Genomic DNA, 22,126 nt, shown 5'->3' with positions numbered 1-22,126 from the left:
AAATAGCAAGGATGCTTTCATTTACTCACACTGCATTGTGTTTTTATCTCTCTACCCTCCCCAACTTTTTACATCGTGCCTTAAGCCCTGTTCCTGTTCCCTGTTTTTTTTTTTTCAAATGGAATGATGTACAGCAGAACAAGTTCTGCAAGTTATGTTGGACATTTGAAAAAGCAAGAATTTCTAGACTCACTCACAAAACCCACACTCACTGAACGGAAGTCTTCACTTCCATCCTTTAACTTAAGAAGGTAAGGTGTCTGGTGCCTTCTTGGGATCAGCTTGGAACCATTCATTGATTACTGACCAATACTGCTGCACAGTTGGACTTGGAACTCGACAGGGGTAAGAAGGCAAATATTTATAATAATATGGATGGGCACAACTGAACATTTAAAATATAATATTGAATGACAGGAAATTACTTTGCATCACCAATTTGCATTACTTTGCATCTTCTAATTAACTTTAAAGGCTGCCAGTAAGCCACAGACTAAATTCTAATCATTTTTTTTTGATGATCCATTGCATACATACATACATAAATACATACAATGCATACTACTTTTGAATTGATGGTGTTTTGCACAACAGTTTGTGACTGTAAATTGAATTGTGTGATTTTGAATTAAGTTATCAAAGTAATTCTAATTGTAATTTCTGCAACCCATGCTTTTCCTTACACGTGTGTGCTGCCTTTAAATTGCAATTTTTTACTGAGTTTGTGTATTTTCTCTGACACACCTTTAATTTCCAATGTGCCATCATACCATATTTTGTTAAATAACAACAAAATTGTAACAAACAAAGCATTAATAAAAGAGCAGCATATTTTTCTGAAGGCTGTAACAGTGAAGTACTCTAACAATGAAGTACACAAGGTTGATGGGTTGCAATGCTTGGCTTGTCAGGGTGTGGCTGCCCTATGAGCACCTTAGTGCTTTGTCAACTGGATATAATGAATATACTGAGCAAAGATTCTTGTGCTGTAGCATTTATGATTGACTGACAGGAATTGTAATTATTTTAACCCTTGTAAAGGCAATTGCTTTATTGACAAATACATGCCAATATTTATTATATGAAAATATAACAATGGCTTCTAATGGGAGAAAATCTGCACAGCATAGAAATGTATTCTGATTCTAATTACTTCAGATACTTATACACAAATTCAGTTTATCACAAACACTCATGAATCTAACACTTAAAGGTTGATGGACTCATGACCCTAAACCAGTGGTTCTCAAACTGTGGTGTGGACCCGGGAACAAATGGGGTGAAAACATTGTTAATGACTGATTTATAAAAAAAAAAAAAAAAAAGTGGGGTGTGGGAAATGAACTTTCTTCAGCTTTTGAAGTAGTGGCACATGCCAGAAAAAGTTTTAAAGTTTGAGAACCATTGGATTTGACAGATCAATACTGTATCAGGAGATTTAGGGAGGCTAAATGATTTGCTTGATTTATTCTTTCTGTCATGTCACATTATCAAATGATAATAAAATGTTAAAGTCCTGAAGTGGCAGAGTCCTGGTTATAATCCAATTAAGATAATTTCTCTGAATAATGATCTTGTGTGTTGACTTGGTCATTGTATCATTCTTCTCTACTGAACTGTGTTGTATCACACGTGTTTGATAGACACCTGACTGATTTTTTTTATCTGGTTTTGGCCCATATAAAAAGTTTAAAAGTTGCCTGTGGAAGCAGCTTTAACCCTTTTTTAACAGAGTCTAGCTTTGACAAACCAGTCAAAGAATTAATATCAGAATTTTCAAGTGTGATTTGATCATTTTCTTACAAATAAAATACTAAGATGACAGAAATTAGAATTTAACTCACAAAGAAACTGCAGTAGTCTTGTGGGTGGGAGGATACACCCGCTGTTGGAATGTTGAACAGTCCTGGAGGTGTCGAGAAAGCTTTATAAGATATGACAAAGTTACCCAAACTTGTCTCTCCAGAATGTTGACAAACCCGATTCAGCATGTCTTACACTCACAATGTGTCGAGAGTGTTGTAATCTCTTTTAAGCATCTGCTACATTATGAGGATGTGTTTGTCAGTGAACCACTGCCACACAGAGGCAGAGGATGGAAAACTGAGGAAACCAGAGTCATTAAATCAAAAGTACTCTTGTTTTATTGTTACACTTGAGTTGCATGTTATACACTTGGTTGGTTCATAAGATACTAAGCTAGAATTAATGCAGCTTACCCTCCCTTCATAGATGTAATGCTCTTTTTTTTGGTCCGTTGGTCCTCAGAGAGGTGTTGAACTTTGTCATCATTTTGGAGGCTTTCTTGGGCTGCAACTAACACTAACAATTATTTTCATTATCAGTGAAAAATGTCAATCACTGTTTCCCAGAGCCCAACCTGAAGTCCTCAAAAGTTGTTTTGTCCACAGCCCAAAGTTATTCACTTTACTATCATAGAGGAGTGAAGAAACCAGAAATTATTCTCATTTGAGAGGCTGGATTTTTTTTTTTCCAAAATACTTGTAAATTAATTTAAGAGTTAGTTAATAATTGACTAATTATTGCAGCTCTAGCATTTAGTACTCTTATTACAATAAATGGGATGGGCAGAATATTAGAAATACTTCTTACTTACACTCAATGCAACTAAACAATACCACAAGCAACAACAATCTCCAAGCTGACCATAAAGTCTAATCATTATAATCAACATCATAACCTTCATGAAGGTATGATTTATTGCAGGGCTGGTATTAGACTGCATTAGTTTTAGACAGGGGTACCTAATAACTGATTGTATATTGAAATGACATCAGTGGGTGTGTTAAATTTGTTCAAAATGTAATTATAATGAGTTCTTCATGTTTTACAGGAGCCAGACATAATGAGGATGGAACCCCTCATATTCCTTCTCCTATTAGCGGGTATGTCTTGGAGTGCATGTTTCTGTGTGTGTGTTTGTGATTAAGATAGAGAGAATGTGTGTATAAAGTGGGGAAAATTATCATTTATAATACATATAAAAAATGATGTTATTTTGAATTGGAGGAAATTTAGGTTTTTGTCATTTTCTCTGCAGGTCTAATGGGAACAACATCAGCCACCAACACAACAACTGCAAATGTAACAGGTAACATTATGATACTACTGTACTTTCTTTAAAGCAAACAGAAACAAATATGTGCTGTGGAAAATAACTAGAAGCACATGTGCCATAGGCAAGCTCATAGTTATCTGTATTGACCTGTCAAGTGTAGCAGGTGGAGTTATCAATTTTGGTGAACCAAACCTTTTTTTTTCTTTTTTCTTTTTAATAAAACTGTTTATAGTACATTATATAATCAAAACAATGGAACTGAGAAATATTTTTGTTTAAATTGATCAAATCAACTGGGTAAAAACTAGTAACAGTAATTGCTGAGCTCATTTGCCATCTGTAATAACCTTTGAACCCACAGAGAGACCCTATGGCAGTTTTTAAGTACAATAATAGTCTATAATAATTATTATAATCTGTTTAAGATAATCAACGTGTTGATTTAAGTAACCACATGGGAGTCTGTCTAGTTTCAAATGAAGAAAAGCATTAAATGATAAGCTATGACAAATAGACAAAAATTGTCTGTTATCTGATATTTATTTAAATTTTATCTGCTATCTCTTTAAATTTCTTTGTCACATTCCTCTAACTTATATCTCCATTGCTGTCCACAAAAATACCAATATCAGATGACAATTATTTAACAATTACCAATAATTACAATATATAATTTACTTTGGTGTGAGCAGCATTCGTTAAAAACCCAGCTGTTTGAAAAAAAATGCACTTTTTAATATTGGTAGTATTCATGACCTGTTTTTAAAGATATATATTATATAGCCTATTTCATATAGCTAGAAGCAGAGAGCCACAGACAGGTTAGGGAAGTTGTAAAATATTAAGAAAGGGGTTGAAAATTTGTCACTGAAATAAACAGTAAGTTAAGTATTTTTGTAATAAGAAAAAATACAGAGTACAAAATATGCAATACTATGGAATTCTAACTAATTAGAGAACTCCTCTACCTATAGTGACCACATCTAGTATGAAAAGGGTATGTCATTTTGATGTTGGCTGTGTTAAATAAAACAAAGCCAGTTTGCGATGTGGAAAGCTGACTTTACAGGCAATTATTTTTGAAAGTAAGTGTTTGATGCAACCGTCTTTCAGGCTCATTCAATACATTCAGAACTCATTCAGAACATATTCACCAACCAAATGTAAATTGTTTTTATTAATCTTGCAATCATGAGATCATAGTTTAATAAAGTTAGGTAGGGTGGAAGATTAGTCAAACAAATACATATCTGAAACCTCCCTCACAATATAACATGATATTACTTTACGAGCTTCACTTCTCAACAGCAAATTTGTAAATCAGTAAACAAAGCAAAACAAAACAAAAAAACATTTTTCAGGTCAATTCAACGTCACCATCAATCAACATGATCTCACCACTAGTCCACATGACCTCACCACCAGGAAGTGTTATCTCACAACACAGCCACATCACCATGAAATACAACTGGAACAAAGCAACCTTTGGCCAACCATATTCCTAGACCCCCTCATGACCCCCAAGATTTTTGCCCCTGTACCCCAGCCCTCTCCACTGCTTTTACTCCCAGCCTTCCCTGATCCCTCTTAATGCTCCAACCATTAAAGATATACTGTATAAAGGCCACACTGCTGAATTTGGTGGTGATGTGACAAAGGGTGCACCTCACACCGGACAGTGTTCAGGCACTAATAACTGTATGTTATGAATCTCCTTGCCATATACTGACCATTGAATTTTTATGTCTCATTTGCAGTTAGCACAACTCCATCATCAGTCAACATGACCTCACCACCAGTCAATGCAACTTCATCACCAGTCAATGCCACTTCATCACCTACAAGTCCATTGCCAGGTAAGACTTCCCCATCACTATCACCTTGTTATTTATTTTTTTTTTTTCTATTTTATGTTAATACAGAGAGTCCCGGAAGCACAATATTTTTTATATATCTTGTACAGACATGTTTTGTTCTTGCTGACACAGGATACTATCTTATGAACACAAACTTAGAAATTGTTCACAAAAAATAACAACACCAGGATCTTATATTATGCAAAAAGTAATGTTGTGTCTGCAATCTTTTCATATGGGCATACAAAATACAGAAATATTTTTCAGGACTACATATTTTGAATAAATTTTTTCATTACATTTTTGTATCATTTCCTTTACATTTGTTTATGTTGGGTCATGGAAACTCCTCAACTGTAATTCTTACACTTGTATTGATACCAACACTTTATGACAAAACTGCAAAAACATCTAAGAATTCTATGCCTTACCTCACCACCAGTCAACACAACCTCACCACCAGTCAACACGACCTCACCACCAGTCAATGCAACTTCATTGCCAGTCAACACAACCTCACCACCAGTCAACACAACCTCACCACCAGTGAATGCAACTTCATCGCCAGTCAACACAACCTCACCACCAGTCAATGCAACTTCATTGCCAGTCAACACAACCTCACAATCAGTCAACACAACCTCACCACCAGTCAATGCAACTTCATCGCCAGTCAACACAACCTCACCACCAGTCAATGCAACTTCATCGCCAGTCAACATGACCTCACCGCTACTCAATGCAACTTCATCGCCAGTCAACACAACCTCACCACCAGTCAATGCGACCTCACCACCACTCAATGCAACTTCATCGCCAGTCAACACAACCTCACCACCAGTCAATGCAACTTCATCGCCAGTCAACACAACCTCACCACCAGTCAATGCAACCTCATCACCAGTCAATGCCACTTCATCACCTACAAGTCCATTGCCAGGTAAGACCTCCCCATCACATCACCTTGTCTTTTTTTTTTCCAAATTTCTGTTAATACAGAGAGTCCCGAAAGCACAATATTTTTTATATATCTTGTACAGACATGTTTTGTTCTTGCTGATCTTGTGAACACAAACTTAGAACATGTTCACAAAAAATAACAACACCAGGACCTTATATTATCCAAAAAGTTATGTTGTGTCTGCAATCTTTTCATATGGGCATATAAAATAGAGAAATATTTTTCAGGACTACATATATTGAATAAATGTTATCATTACATTATTGTATCATTTCCTTTACATTTGTTTATGTTGGGGGATGGAAACTCCTCAACTGTAATTCTTACACTTGTATTAATACCAACACTTTATGACAAATCTGCAAAAACATCTAAGAATTCTATGCCTTACCTCACCACCAGTCAACACAACCTCACCACCAGTCAACACGACCTCACAACCATTCAATGCAACTTCATTGCCAGTCAACACGACCTCACAACCAATCAACATGACCTCACCACCGCTCAATGCAACTTCATCGCCAGTCAACACAACCTCACAACCAGTCAACATGACCTCACCACTGCTCAATGCAACTTCATCGCCAGTCAATATGACCTCACCAGCAGTCAACACAACCTCACCACCAGTCAATGCAACTTCATCGCCAGTCAACACGACCTCACCACCACTCAATGCAACTTCATCACCAGTCAACATGACCTCACCACCACTCAATGCAACTTCATTGCCAGTCAACATGACCTCACCACCAGTCAACACGACCTCACCAACACTCAATGCAACTTCATCGCCAGTCAACATGACCTCACCACCTCTCAACACAACCTCACCAGTAGTCAATGCAACCTCATCACCAGTCAATGCCAGTTCATCACCTACAAGTCCATTGCCAGGTAAGACCTCCCCATCATATCACCTTGTCATTTTTTTTTTTCAAATTTCTGTTAATACAGAGAGTCCCGAAAGCACAATATTTTTTATATATCTTGTATAGACATGTTTTGTTCTTGCTGATCTTGTGAACACAAACTTAGAACTTGTTCACAAAAAATAACAACACCAGGATCTTATATAATGCAAAAAGTTATGTTGTGTCTGCAATCTTTTCATATGGGCATACAAAATAGAGAAATATTTTTCAGGACTACATATATTGAATAAATGTTATCATTACATTATTGTATCATTTCCTTTACATTTGTTTATGTTGGGGGATGGAAACTCCTCAACTGTAATTCTTACACTTGTATTGATACCAACACTTTATGACAAATCTGCAAAAACATCTAAGAATTCTATGCCTTACCTCACCACCAGTCAACACAACCTCACCACCAGTCAACACGACCTCACCACCAGTCAACACAACCTCACCACCATTCAATGCAACTTCATTGCCAGTCAACACAACCTCACAACCAATCAACATGACCTCACCACCGCTCAATGCAACTTCATCGCCAGTCAACACAACCTCACAACCAGTCAACATGACCTCACCACTACTCAATGCAACTTCATCGCCAGTCAATATGACCTCACCACCAGTCAACACAACCTCACCACCAGTCAATGCAACTTCATCACCAGTCAACATGACCTCACCACCACTCAATGCAACTTCATCGCCAGTCAACACGACCTCACCACCAGTCAACACGACCTCACCACCAGTCAACACAACCTCACCACCACTCAATGCAACCTCATCGCCAGTCAACACGACCTCACCACCACTCAACACGACCTCACCACCACTCAATGCAACTTCATCACCAGTCAACATGACCTCACCATCACTCAATGCAACTTCATTGCCAGTCAACATGACCTCACCACCAGTCAACACGACCTCACCAACACTCAATGCCACTTCATCACCTACAAGTCCATTGCCAGGTAAGATCTCTCCATCACCATCACCTTGTCATTTTTTTTTTTTCAAATTTCTGTTAATACAGAGAGTCCCGAAAGCACAATATTTTTTATATATCTTGTACAGACATGTTTTGTTCTTGCTGATCTTGTGAACACAAACTTAGAACTTGTTCACAAAAAATAACAACACCAGGATCTTATATTATGCAAAAAGTTATGTTGTGTCTGCAATCTTTTCATATGGGCATACAAAATAGAGAAATATTTTTCAGGACTACATATATTGAATAAATGTTTTCATTAAATTATTGTATCATTTCCTTTACATTTGTTTATGTTGGGGCACGGAAACTCCTCAACTGTAATTCTTACACTTGTACTGATACCAACACTTTATGACAAAACTGCAAAAACATCTAAGAATTCTATGCCTTACCTCACCACCAGTCAACACAACCTCACCACCAGTCAACACGACCTCACCACCATTCAATGCAACTTCATTGCCAGTCAACACGACCTCACAACCAATCAACATGACCTCACCATCACTCAATGCAACTTCATCACCAGTCAATGCAACTTCATCACCAGTCAACATGACCTCACAACCACTCAATGCAACTTCATCGCCAGTCAACATGACTGCACAACCAGTCAACATGACCTCACAACCAGTCAACACAACCTCACAACCACTCAATGCAACTTCATTGCCAGTCAACTTGACCTCACCACCAGTCAATGCAACTTCATCACCAGTCAACATGACCTCACAACCACTGAATGCAACTTCATTGCCAGTCAACATGACCTCACAACCGGTCAACATGACCTCACAAGCAGTCAACACAACCTCACCACCACTCAATGCAACTTCATCACCAGTCAACATGACCTCACAACCACTCAATGCAACTTCACCACCAGTCAACACAACCTCACCACCAGTCAACACAACCTCACCACCACTCAACACAACCTCACCATCAGTCAACACAACCTCACCACCATTCAATGCAACTTCATTGCCAGTCAACACGACCTCACAACCAATCAGCGTGACCTCACCACCATTCAATGCAACTTCACTGCCAGTCAACACGACCTCACAACCAATCAACGTGACCTCACCACCACTCAATGCAACTTCATCACCAGTCAACACGACCTCACAACCAGTCAACATGACCTCACCACCACTCAATGCAACTTCATCGCCAGTCAACACAACCTCACCACCAGTCAATGCAACTTCATCACCAGTCAACATGACCTCACAACCGGTCAACATGACCTCACAACCAGTCAACACAACGTCACCACCACTCAATGCAACTTCATTGCCAGTCAACACGACCTCACAACCAATCAACATGACCTCACCACCGCTCAATGCAACTTCATCGCCAGTCAACACAACCTCACAACCAGTCAACATGACCTCACCACTGCTCAATGCAACTTCATCGCCAGTCAATATGACCTCACCACCAGTCAACACAACCTCACCACCAGTCAATGCAACTTCATCGCCAGTCAACACAACCTCACCACCAGTCAATGCAACTTCATCACCAGTCAACATGACCTCACAACCGGTCAACATGACCTCACAACCAGTCAACACAACGTCACCACCACTCAATGCAACTTCATCACCAGTCAACATGACCTCACAACCACTCAATGCAACGTCATTGCCAGTCAACATGACCTCACCACCCGTCAATGCAACCTCATCGCCAGTCAACACGACCTCACAACCAGTCAACATGACCTCACCACCACTCAATGCAACTTCATCGCCAGTCAACACAACCTCACCACCAGTCAATGCAACTTCATCGCCAGTCAACACAACCTCACCACCACTCAATGTAACTTCATTGCCAGTCAACACAACCTCACAATCAGTCAACACGACCTCATCACCACTCAATGCAACTTCATCGCCAGTCAACATGACCTCACCACCAGTCAACATGACCTCACCACCACTCAATGCAACTTCATCACCAGTCAACACAACCTCACAACCAGTCAACATGACCTCACCACCACTCAATGCAACTTCATCGCCAGTCAACACAACCTCACCACCAGTCAATGCAACTTCATCACCAGTCAACATTACCTCACAACCAGTCAACATGACCTCACAACCAGTCAACACAACGTCACCACCACTCAATGCAACTTCATCACCAGTCAACCTGACCTCACAACCTCTCAATGCAACTTCACCATCAGTCAACACAACCTCACTACCAGTCAATACAACCTCACCACCACTCAACACAACCTCACCATCGGTCAACACAACCTCACTACCAGTCAACACGACCTCACAACCAGTCAACACGACCTCAACACCAGTCAATGCAACTTCATCGCCAGTCAACACAACCTCACCACCAGTCAACACAACCTCACCACCAGTCAATGCAACGTCATCACCAGTCAATATGACCTCACAACCTCTCAATGCAACTTCACCACCAGTCAACACAACCTCACTACCAGTCAATATGACCTCACCACCACTCAACACAACCTCACCATCGGTCAACACAACCTCACCACCAGTCAACACAACCTCACAACCAGTCAACACAACGTCACCACCACTCAACACAACCTCACCACCAGTCAACACAACCTCACTGTCAGTCAATACAACCTCACCACCACTCAACACAACCTCACCATCGGTCAACACAACCTCACCACCAGTCAACACGACCTCACAACCAGTCAACACGACCTCACCACCAGTCAATGCAACTTCATTGCCAGTCAACACGACCTCACAACCAGTCAACATAACCTCACAACCAGTCAACACAACCTCACCACCACTCAATGCAACTTCATCACCAGTCAACATGACCTCACAACCACTCAATGCAACTTCATCGCCAGTCAACATGACCTCACAACCACTCAATGCAACTTCATCGCCAGTCAACATGACTTCACCACCAGTCAACACAACCTCAGCACCATTCAATACAACTTCATCGCCAGGCAACACGACCTCACAACCAGTCAACACAACCTCACTAACACTCAATGCAACTTCATCACCAGTCAACACGACCTCACCACCACTCAATGCAACTTCATCGCCAGTCAACACAACCTCACAACCAGTCAACATGACCTCTCAACCACTCAATGCAACTTCATCGCCAGTCAACACAACCTCACAACCAGTCAACACGACCTCATCACCACTCAATGCAACCTCATTGCCAGTCAACATAACCTCACCACCACTCAATGCAACTTCATCGCCAGTCAACATGACCTCACAACCAGTCAACATGACCTCACCACCACTCAATGCAACTTCATCAGCAGTCAACACGACCTCACAACCAGCCAACATGACCTCACCACCATTTAATGCAACTTCACCACCAATTATAATGACCTCACCATTACTAAACACAACTTCATCACCAGTCAACACGACATCACAATCACTCAACACAACCTTACCATCAGTCAATGGAACCTCATCACCAGTCAACACAACCTCACCACCAGGTAAGACAACTTCACCACCAGTCAACATGACCTCAAAACAAGCCAACATGACCTCACCACCATTTAATGCAACTTTGCCATCAGTTATCATGACCTCATCACCTCTCAATGCAACCTCACCACGAGTCAATGAAACTTCACCATCAATCAATACCCCACTGCCAGTCAACATGACTTCCCCACCAGTCAACGCAACCTCACCACTAATCAATGCCACCTCACTACAAGTCGAACCAACCTCACCACCATTTAATACAACTTTACGATCAGTTATCATGACCTCACCACAACTCAACACAACTTTAAAATCACTGAATGTAATGTCAACTTCATCACCAGTTAATATCACATTAAAAGCACTCAATACAACCTCACCACTGATCAACCCAACCTCGCCACCAGTCAATGCATCCTCATCACCAGTCAACAAAACTTCACCACCAATCAATGCAACCTCACTGCCAGTCATAATGACCTCCCCACCATTTAATATAACCTCATCTCCAATTAACACATCCTCACCACTGATCAATACAACCTCTCTACCAGTCACATCTTTAAGACCACTGAATGTAAGTTTGCCACCAGCCAACACGACATCACCACCAGTCAACACAACCTCAACACAAGTTGATGTTACCTCACTACCAGTCAGCGTAACATCATCACCACTCAATTTAACCCCACCACCACTAAACGCAACATCACCACCAGCCACCACAACCTCACCACCAGTCAACGTAACTTCACCACCAATGAATGCAACCTCACTGCCAGTCAACATGACCTCCCCACCATTTCATGCAACCTCAGTCGAAACAATCTCCACCAAGTCACCTGGTAATGCAAAGTCACCCACACTCTATCTCACTACCAGTTGATACTGCTTCTATAATTGTAAACTTTTACAATTTGGTACCACAAAATATTTAATGTTGAGGGAAGAAGTACTCTTCTGCCCCACCCCTCTTTTTTCTCATGAATACGGAGTCCCAAAAGACAATATTTTAATAAGTTATGCACACATTCAAAAACAAAGTCCTTAAGTTGTGAAAACAAGTTATTATCTTTTGACCACAACACAAATTATTCATGTTTTTGTAACATAATACATGATGTAGAGCCACTGCAGGGGTGGCATGGCTGTCCAGGGAGAAGTACAGAGTGAAATAAAGTTAAATGGCTATGATCTATGCGGGGAAAACAAAAACGTTTGCTGTGCTGCTAACCTTTATTGGAATAAGATTCAACTTCAATCTTTTTTCATCAGTTGCTTCCACAGTTATTGGTAATGATTGATAATTATTGTGGGATGGGAAGTGTTAACTTTTTAAGCTTCTGAAAGGGAGCATGCCAGAAAAAAAGTTTGGGAGCCACTATCATACACAAACACTGATTCTAACACATTAACATTACCTCAGTAGCTGTCATTTCAAATGAAAAAGGAAAAAAATAAAAGTACAGTAAATTGAATTTATATGATCATTTAACTTTAATATTTCCATTTTCTCTATCCAGGTAATGCCACTTCCCCATTAATCAATGCCACTTCCACACAAGTCAGTGTAACTTCGCGACCAATGAATGCCACCTCACCGCCAATCAACATGACCTCACCACCAGTCAATGCAACCTCATCACCGATTAATGCAACCTCACCACTGATCAACGGAACCTCACAACCAGTCAAAGCAACTTCATCACCTGTCAACCTAACCTCGCCACCAGTCAATGCAACCTCACCGCCAATCAACATGACTTCACCACTATTTAATGCAACTTTGCCATCAGTTATCATGACCTCATCACCACTCAATATAACCTCACCACCAGTCAATGTAACTTCACCATCAATCAATGCAACCTCACCAGCAATCAACATGACCTCACCACCATTTAATGCAACTTCGCCATCAGTTATCATAACCTCATCACCACTCAATGTAACCTCACCACTAGTCAATGCAACCTCATCACCGATTAATGCAACCTCATTACCGATTAATGCAACCTCACCACTGATCAACGGAACCTCACAACCAGTCAAAGCAACTTCATCACCTGTCAACATAACCTCACCACCAATCAATGCAACCTCACCGCCAATCAACATGACCTCACCACCATTTAATGCAACTTTGCCATCAGTTATCATGACCTCATCACCACTCAATACAACCTCACCACCAGTCAATGTTACTTCACCATCAATCAATGCAACCTCACCGCCAATCAACATGACCTCACCACCATTTAATGCAACTTTGCCAGCAGTTATCATGACCTCATCACCACTCAATGTAACTTTACCACCAGTCAATGCAACCTCATCACCGATTAATGCAACCTCACCAGTGATCAACAGAACCTCACTACCAGTCAAAGCAACTTCATCACAAGTCAATGCAACCTCACCACCAATCAACGTCACCTCCCCACCAATCAACACAACTTCACTGCCGCTCAATGCAACTTTAAAACCACTGAATTTAACTTTGCCACCAGTCAACACAATGTCATCACCAGTCAATATAACCTCAACAGCACTAAATGCAACCTCACCACCAGTCAACACAACTTCACCACCATTCAATACAACCTCACCACCACTTCATATGATCTCACCATCAGTCAATGCAACCTCACCACCAGTCAACACAACTTCACTGCCACTTAATGCAACTTCATTACCAATCAACCTGACCTCACCACTGATCGGTGCAACCTCACCACCAGCAAACATCACCTCCCCACCATTTCATGCAACCTCAGTCGAAACAATCTCCACCAAGTCACCTGGTAATGCAAAGTCACCCACACTCTATCTCACTACCAGTTGATACTGCTTCTATAATTGTAAACTTTTACAATTTGGTACCACAAAATATTTAATGTTGAGGGAAGAAGTACTCCTCTGCCCCACCCCTCTTTTTTTCTCATGAATACAGAGAATCCTAAAAGACAATATTTTAATAACTTATGCACACACTCAAATAACAAAGTCCTTATCTTGTGAAAACAAGTTAGTATCTTTTGACCACAACACAAACGGCGCCATGCAACAAAAAAAGTTTGGGAACCACTGGCATTAAGTATTACAGGCTTGAAGAAATCGCTGTTTTGCAGCATGCATCTCTTTCTGTCTCACACTGTCTCTGTCACTGTCTGTCTTCACTTCCCTATCGTTTACCTTCTATCTGTGGAGAATTTAAAATATTGTATTTATGACCACGAAAGGCAAGCAGGAACTGATCTAAATGTTCTGTCGGTCTGTCTGTTGATCTCCTTTGCTCTTTGTCAGAACCATAGACAAGAAGCAGCTGCTGCAGTGGCTCAAACAACAAACAGCGCACAGAGCATTGTGTAAACTGTTAACTTCCACACCAGTCAACATAACCTCGCCACTTGGCATTTGGGCCAAAAATTCTATTTACAACCATGAAAAGCAAGCATTAACGGATCTCAGTGACATGTTTTCTGTCTGACTGTCTTTTTAGACAGTCTATAGGCAAAAACAAATAAATAAATACATAACTAAAACAAAAATAGATAAATTTTCAGAAACTGTAATGTAATGTGCAAATAAACAGACTGGCATATTTTGACTGTTATTATTTATTTCAGTAATAGCAGTTTTAGAGATCCCCTAAAAAGTTAAACGTTTGACTTTTGGGAGAGTTTATGTCCTTTTTAGGGTAGCCAAGCTCTCCTTTGCTCCCTCATAATTTGAACCATTTTGTCTTTTCCTAAAAGATATTAGATCTACCTTGTGCACATAAATTAATAATTAATTAATTAATTATGTCCACAAGTTATTCTCTTATCAAAACTTGTTCAACTTTACCTCAGTGGCTGTCATTTAAGTAAAATAAACCCAACTCACACATTCACTTAACTTTTTCATCTTTCCCTTCTGTTTCTCCATCCAGATAATACCACTTCCCCATCAGTAAATGCAACCTCCCCACCAGCCAACGCCACCACATCACCAGGAAATATGACCTCCTCATCAGTCAACACAACCTCAGCACCAGCCAACATAACTTCACCACCAGTCAATGCAACCTCACCACCAGCGAATGCAACCTCACCCCCAGCCAACATAACCTCACCATCGGTCACCCCAACCTCACCACTACCAGTCACTACAGTGCCCACAACAGCTGCACCACCCTCAGAACCAACAATTAAGTTGGGATTTAAGTTGCAGCAAAATTTTACACAAGAACTTACAAACAAATCCTCACCACAGTTCCAGGAATTAAAAAGCAAAGTATCTTCAGCGGTAAGTTAGATTGTATTGCTTTTTTTTATTTCTTCACATCTATTCAAACACTAATCACCATGCATGAAAAAACATGAAGCAAGAAAGGAGAGTAGAAAATGAAGATGGAATAGTTAAAAATATCAACTTTACTGTCCCACAATATATTTTGAAACTGTCTAAAATCTTTTATAAAATATAATTCATTCATAGCTCGACAATGTCTATTCAAAAAGATACGGACCTGCCTTCAATCGAACTGTCATCAATGGCTTCAGGTATACAAAATTCTTGCTCTTTCATTTTTTAAAGTTTTTATACTTGTTTGCGTATGTACTGATTTTTTTGTCATTGATAGAATGAGAAAAGAAATGTGCCTCCATGTGTCCATTTTCACATGATGTATTACACATATTTGAAAACAGTGTTCAGCTTTTATGAACAGATTCAAACCATTCTTTTATTCACAAATGTATAAATCATCCTTGTCATGGAGCCCTAATTAAATAATATGGACTACAATTGCCAAATAAGATGATATTATTAACTAATCATAAAAACACTTGTGTTACAGTCCAGGATCTGTTAAGGTAGATGCTGAGTTGATATTCAACAATGTGACTACACTACCAAATGCCAGTTCAGCAACAGAAACTTTGCAGACTGCTGTTGCCAGCCCAAACTTTACCCTGACAGTCAACACATCATCTATTACTGCAGCTGGTATGTTGGTTTGATTATTCCCTGCATTTGAAAATTTTTTATCTACATAGAATATGTGGTATTTGCACAAAATAATTGCTCACGTATTAAAAATATGATACAATTTGTTCAATTAAATTTGCAGTTGTGCAGACACCAACCGAAGCCCCTACCACACTTGCACCTACAACTCTCTTGCCAGGTAATCCCCCCTCCTGTATTTTTCATAAGTCATGCAGACTAGTAAATAACAAAATCCTAATCTTGTTTGAAAAAGTTACTATCTTGTGTCCGCAAGGAATTGAGGAGTTCATACAATAAATTATGAGTATGTGTTTTTTATCAATTAAAAAAATATGTTTGGGCATGGAAAGCTCACAGCTACATTTCTTACACTAATACTGACTCCAACATTTTATAACAAAATTGCATTGACATTTAACAATTCTCTGACTTAAAGCGATTTCTCTAAAGGTAAAAAATATCTATACTGTGTATCATGATCAGATGTAAAAAATGATTTGTTAAACATTACCTCAGTACCTGTCATTTCAAATGAAAGAAATAAAAATGAAGGTCAAATGAATCCATCTAGGTTATACATTCAAATAACTTTTTCCCGTTTCTCTTATTTTTCTCCATCCAGTTACTGCCACTTCCCCATCAGTCAATGCAACCTCACCATCAGTCAATGCAACCTCACCATCAGTCAACACAACGTCACCATCAGTCAACGGAACCTCACCATCAGTCAATACAACCTCGCCACCAGTCAATATGACCTCCCCACCAGCCAACGCAACCTCGCCACCAGTCAACACAACCTCACCATCAGTCAACACAACCTCCCCACCAGTCAACACAACCTCACCACCAGTCAATGCAACCTCGCCACCAGTCAATGCAACCTCACAACCGGTCAACGCAACCTCACCACCAGTAAATATGACCTCCCCACCAGCCAATGCCACCACATCACCAGGAAATATGACCTCCCCATCAGCAAACGCAACCTCCCCACCAGTCAACGCCACCACATCACCAGTCAATATGACCTCACCATCAGTCACCCCAACCTCACCACTACCAGTCACTACAGTGCCCACAACAGCTGCACCACCCTCAGAACCAACAATTAAGTTGGGATTTAAGTTGCAGCAAAATTTTACACAAGAACTTACAAACAAATCCTCACCACAGTTCCAGGAATTAAAAAGCAAAGTATCTTCAGCGGTAAGTTAGATTGTATTGCTTTTTTTTATTTCTTCACATCTATTCAAACACTAATCACCATGCATGAAAAAACATGAAGCAAGAAAGGAGAGTAGAAAATGAAGATGGAATAGTTAAAAATATCAACTTTACTGTCCCACAATGTATTTTGAAACTGTCTAAAATCTTTTATAAAATATAATTCATTCATAGCTCGACAATGTCTATTCAAAAAGATACGGACCTGCCTTCAATCGAACTGTCATCAATGGCTTCAGGTATACAAAATTCTTGCTCTTTCATTTTTTAAAGTTTTTATACTTGTTTGCGTATGTACTGATTTTTTTGTCATTGATAGAATGAGAAAAGAAATGTGCCTCCATGTGTCCATTTTCACATGATGTATTACACATATTTGAAAACAGTGTTCAGATTTTTATGAACAGATTCAAACCATTCTTTTATTCACAAATGTATAAATCATCCTTGTCATGGAGCCCTAATTAAATAATATGGACTACAATTGCCAAATAAGATGATATTATTAACTAATCATAAAAACACTTGTGTTACAGTCCAGGATCTGTTAAGGTAGATGCTGAGTTGATATTCAACAATGTGACTACACTACCAAATGCCAGTTCAGCAACAGAAACTTTGCAGACTGCTGTTGCCAGCCCAAACTTTACCCTGTCAGTCAACACATCATCTATTACTGCAGCTGGTATGTTGGTTTGATTATTCCCTGCATTTGAAATTTTTTTATCTACATAGAATATGTGGTATTTGCACAAAATAATTGCTCACGTATTAAAAATATGATACAATTTGTTCAATTAAATTTGCAGTTGTGCAGACACCAACCGAAGCCCCTACCACACTTGCACCTACAACTCTCTTGCCAGGTAATCCCCCCTCCTGTATTTTTCATAAGTCATGCAGACTAGTAAATAACAAAATCCTAATCTTGTTTGAAAAAGTTACTATCTTGTGTCCGCAAGGAATTGAGGAGTTCATACAATAAATTATGAGTATGTGTTTTTTATCAATTAAAAAAATATGTTTGGGCATGGAAAGCTCACAGCTACATTTCTTACACTAATACTGACTCCAACATTTTATAACAAAATTGCATTGACATTTAACAATTCTCTGACTTAAAGCGATTTCTCTAAAGGTAAAAATATCTATACTGTGTATCATGATCAGATGTAAAAAATGATTTGTTAAACATTACCTCAGTACCTGTCATTTCAAATGAAAGAAATAAAAATGAAGGTCAAATGAATCCATCTAGGTTATACATTCAAATAACTTTTTCCCGTTTCTCTTATTTTTCTCCATCCAGTTACTGCCACTTCCCCATCAGTCAATGCAACCTCACCATCAGTCAATGCAACCTCACCATCAGTCAACACAACGTCACCATCAGTCAACGGAACCTCACCATCAGTCAATACAACCTCGCCACCAGTCAATATGACCTCCCCACCAGCCAACGCAACCTCGCCATCAGTCAACACAACCTCACCATCAGTCAACACAACCTCCCCACCAGTCAACACAACCTCACCACCAGTCAATGCAACCTCGCCACCAGTCAATGCAACCTCACAACCGGTCAACGCAACCTCACCACCAGTAAATATGACCTCCCCACCAGCCAATGCCACCACATCACCAGGAAATATGACCTCCCCATCAGCAAACGCAACCTCACCATCAGTCAACGCAACCTCACCAGCGGTCAATGCAACCTCACCACCAGTCAACGCAACCTCGCCATCAGTCAATACCACCTCACCACCAGTCAATGCAACCTCGCCACCAGTCAACGCAACCTCACCATCTGTCAACGCAACCTCACCACCCATCAATGCAACCTCACCACCAGTCAATGCAACCTCACCACCAGTCAACGCAACCTCACCACCAGTCAACGCAACCTCAGCACCAGTCAATATGACCTCACCATCGGTCACCCCAACCTCACCACTACCAGTCACTACAGTGCCCACAACAGCTGCACCACCCTCAGAACCAACAATTAAGTTGGGATTTAAGTTGCAGCAAAATTTTACACAAGAACTTACAAACAAATCCTCACCACAGTTCCAGGAGTTAAAAAGCAAAGTATCTGCAGCGGTAAGTTAGATTGTATTGCTTTTGTCTGTTTTTTATTTCCTCATATCTATTCAAACACTAATCACCATGCATGAACAAACATAAAGCAAGAAAGGAGAGTAGAAAAAGAAGATGGAATAGTTGTGGCAAAATATCAACTTTACTGTCCCACAATGTATTTTGAAACTGTCTAAAATCTTTTATAAAATATAATTCATTCATAGCTCGACGATGTCTATTCAAAAAGATACGGACCTGCCTTCAATCGAACTGTCATCAATGGCTTCAGGTATGCAAAATTCTTGCTCTTTCATTTTTAAAAGTTTTTATACTTGTTTTCATGTGTACTGATTTTTTCGTCATTGATAGAAAGAGAAAAGAAATGTGCCTCCATGTGTCCATTATGACATGATGTATTATACATATTTGAAAACAGTGTTCTGTTTTTTATGAACAGATTCAAACCATTCTTTTTTTCACAAATGTATAAATCATCCTTGTCATGAAGCCCTAATTAAACAACATGGACTACAATTGCCAGATAAGATGATATTATTAACTAATCACAAAAACACTTGTGTTACAGTCCAGGATCTGTTAAGGTCGATGCCGATTTGATATTCAACAATGTGACTACATTACCAAATGCCAGTTCAGCAACAGAAACTTTGCAGACTGCTGTTGCCAGCCCGAATTTTACCCTGTCAGTCAACACATCATCTATTACTGCAACAGGTATGTTGGTTTGATTATTCTCTGCATTTGGAAATTTTTTATTTTATTTCATCAAAAAACAGCATGCAGATCCAAAAACAAGTACTGGGTGCTGGACAGACATGCAAATATGAAAGTATAAAATTAAGTCCACACTCCAGAAAGTTCTCTGTATTGTGTTTTTCGTAGTATATCACCACATGGGATATTCCATGTCCCCAGCCCTTCATCACACATCATCATGACTGATGATGTGTGATGAAGAGCTGGGGCCTGAAGCATTATATGTGGTGATATACTATTAAAACCGTTATAAGTTTCCTGGTGTGCAAACTTAATTTTATACTTACTTTATTACATCCACATAGAATATATGGTATTTGCACAAAATAATTGCTTGTGTATTAAAAATATGATACAATTTGTTCAATTAAATTTGCAGTTGTGCAGACACCAACCGAAGCCCCTACCACACTTGCACCTACAACTCTCTTGCCAGGTAATCCCCCCTCCTGTATTTTTCATAAGTCATGCAGACTAGTAAATAACAAAATCCTAATCTTGTTTGAAAAAGTTACTATCTTGTGTCCGCAAGGAATTGAGGAGTTCATACAATAAATTATGAGTATGTGTTTTCATAATATGATTGTATCATTTTTATCAATTAAAAAATATGTTTGGGCATGGAAAGCTCACAGGTACATTTCTTACACTAATTCTGACTCCAACATTTTATAACAAAATTGCATTGACATTTAACAATTCTCTGACTTAAAGTGACTTCTCTAAAGGTAAAACTACCTACTGTGTATCATGATCAGATGTAAAAAAAATGTTTTGTTGAACTTTACCTCAGTACCTGTCATTTCAAATGAAAGGAGTAAAAATAAAAGTCAAATGAATCCATCAAGCTTATACATTCAATTAACTTTTTCCTGTTTCTATTATTTTTCTCCATCCAGTTACTGTCACTTCCCCATCAGTCAACGCAACCTCACCATCAGTCAATGCAACCTCACCAGCAGTCAATGCAACCTCACCATCAGTCAATGCAACCTCACCATCAGTCAACACAACCTCACCACCAGTGAATGCAACCTCACCACCAGTCAATGCAACCTCCCCACCAGTCAACACAACCTCACCGCCAGTCAATGCAACCTCACCACCAGTCAACACCACCTCACCACCAGTCAATGCAACCTCACCACCAGTCAACGCCACTTCACCACTAGTCAATGCAACCTCACCACCAGTCAATGCCACTTCACCACCAGTCAATGCAACCTCACCACCAGTCAATGCAACCTCACCACCAGCCAACATAACTTCACCACCAGTCAATGCAACCTCACCACCAGCGAATGCAACCTCACCCCCAGCCAACATAACCTCACCATCGGTCACCCCAACCTCACCACTACCAGTCACTACAGTGCCCACAACAGCTGCACCACCCTCAGAACCAACAATTAAGTTGGGATTTAAGTTGCAGCAAAATTTTACACAAGAACTTACAAACAAATCCTCACCACAGTTCCAGGAATTAAAAAGCAAAGTATCTGCAGCGGTAAGTTAGATTGTATTGCTTTTTTTTATTTCTTCACATCTATTCAAACACTAATCACCATGCATGAAAAAACATGAAGCAAGAAAGGAGAGTAGAAAATGAAGATGGAATAGTTGTGGCAAAATATCAACTTTACTGTCCCACAATGTATTTTGAAACTGTCTAAAATCTTTTCTGAAATACATTTCATTCATAGCTCAACGA

General features: G+C 39.6%; 2 protein-coding genes across 2 annotated transcripts; both read left to right on the top strand.

The window, feature by feature from the left end:
* Positions 1–208: 208 nt before the first annotated feature.
* LOC146329941 (uncharacterized) lies at positions 209–15,097 on the top strand. The gene is made up of 11 exons (XM_084714461.1): positions 209–345; positions 2,855–2,906; positions 3,062–3,112; positions 4,837–4,935; positions 5,546–5,863; positions 7,431–7,790; positions 8,439–9,672; positions 9,762–10,936; positions 10,980–11,336; positions 11,676–12,168; positions 12,901–15,097. The coding sequence occupies exons 2-11, from the start codon at positions 2,867–2,869 to the stop codon at positions 14,174–14,176; spliced, it is 5,403 nt and encodes a 1,800-aa protein (XP_084570587.1). The 5' UTR covers positions 209–345; positions 2,855–2,866; the 3' UTR covers positions 14,177–15,097.
* A 236-nt stretch (positions 15,098–15,333) lies between these two features.
* On the top strand, positions 15,334–21,121 carry LOC146329940 (uncharacterized). The gene is made up of 12 exons (XM_084714459.1): positions 15,334–15,621; positions 15,814–15,878; positions 16,175–16,323; positions 16,448–16,504; positions 16,949–17,535; positions 17,728–17,792; positions 18,090–18,238; positions 18,363–18,419; positions 18,863–19,659; positions 19,863–19,927; positions 20,225–20,373; positions 20,795–21,121. Exons 1-12 carry the CDS (start codon positions 15,334–15,336, stop codon positions 20,968–20,970), a joined length of 2,604 nt encoding a protein of 867 aa, XP_084570585.1. The 3' UTR covers positions 20,971–21,121.
* The last annotated feature ends 1,005 nt before the right edge of the window (positions 21,122–22,126 follow it).

This window comes from Lutjanus erythropterus, chromosome 3, assembly GCF_056507025.1.
Source record: "Lutjanus erythropterus isolate fLutEry1 chromosome 3, fLutEry1.hap2, whole genome shotgun sequence".
NCBI lineage: Eukaryota > Metazoa > Chordata > Actinopteri > Lutjaniformes > Lutjanidae > Lutjanus > Lutjanus erythropterus.
This window is presented reverse-complemented; position numbering and strand designations above follow the sequence as displayed.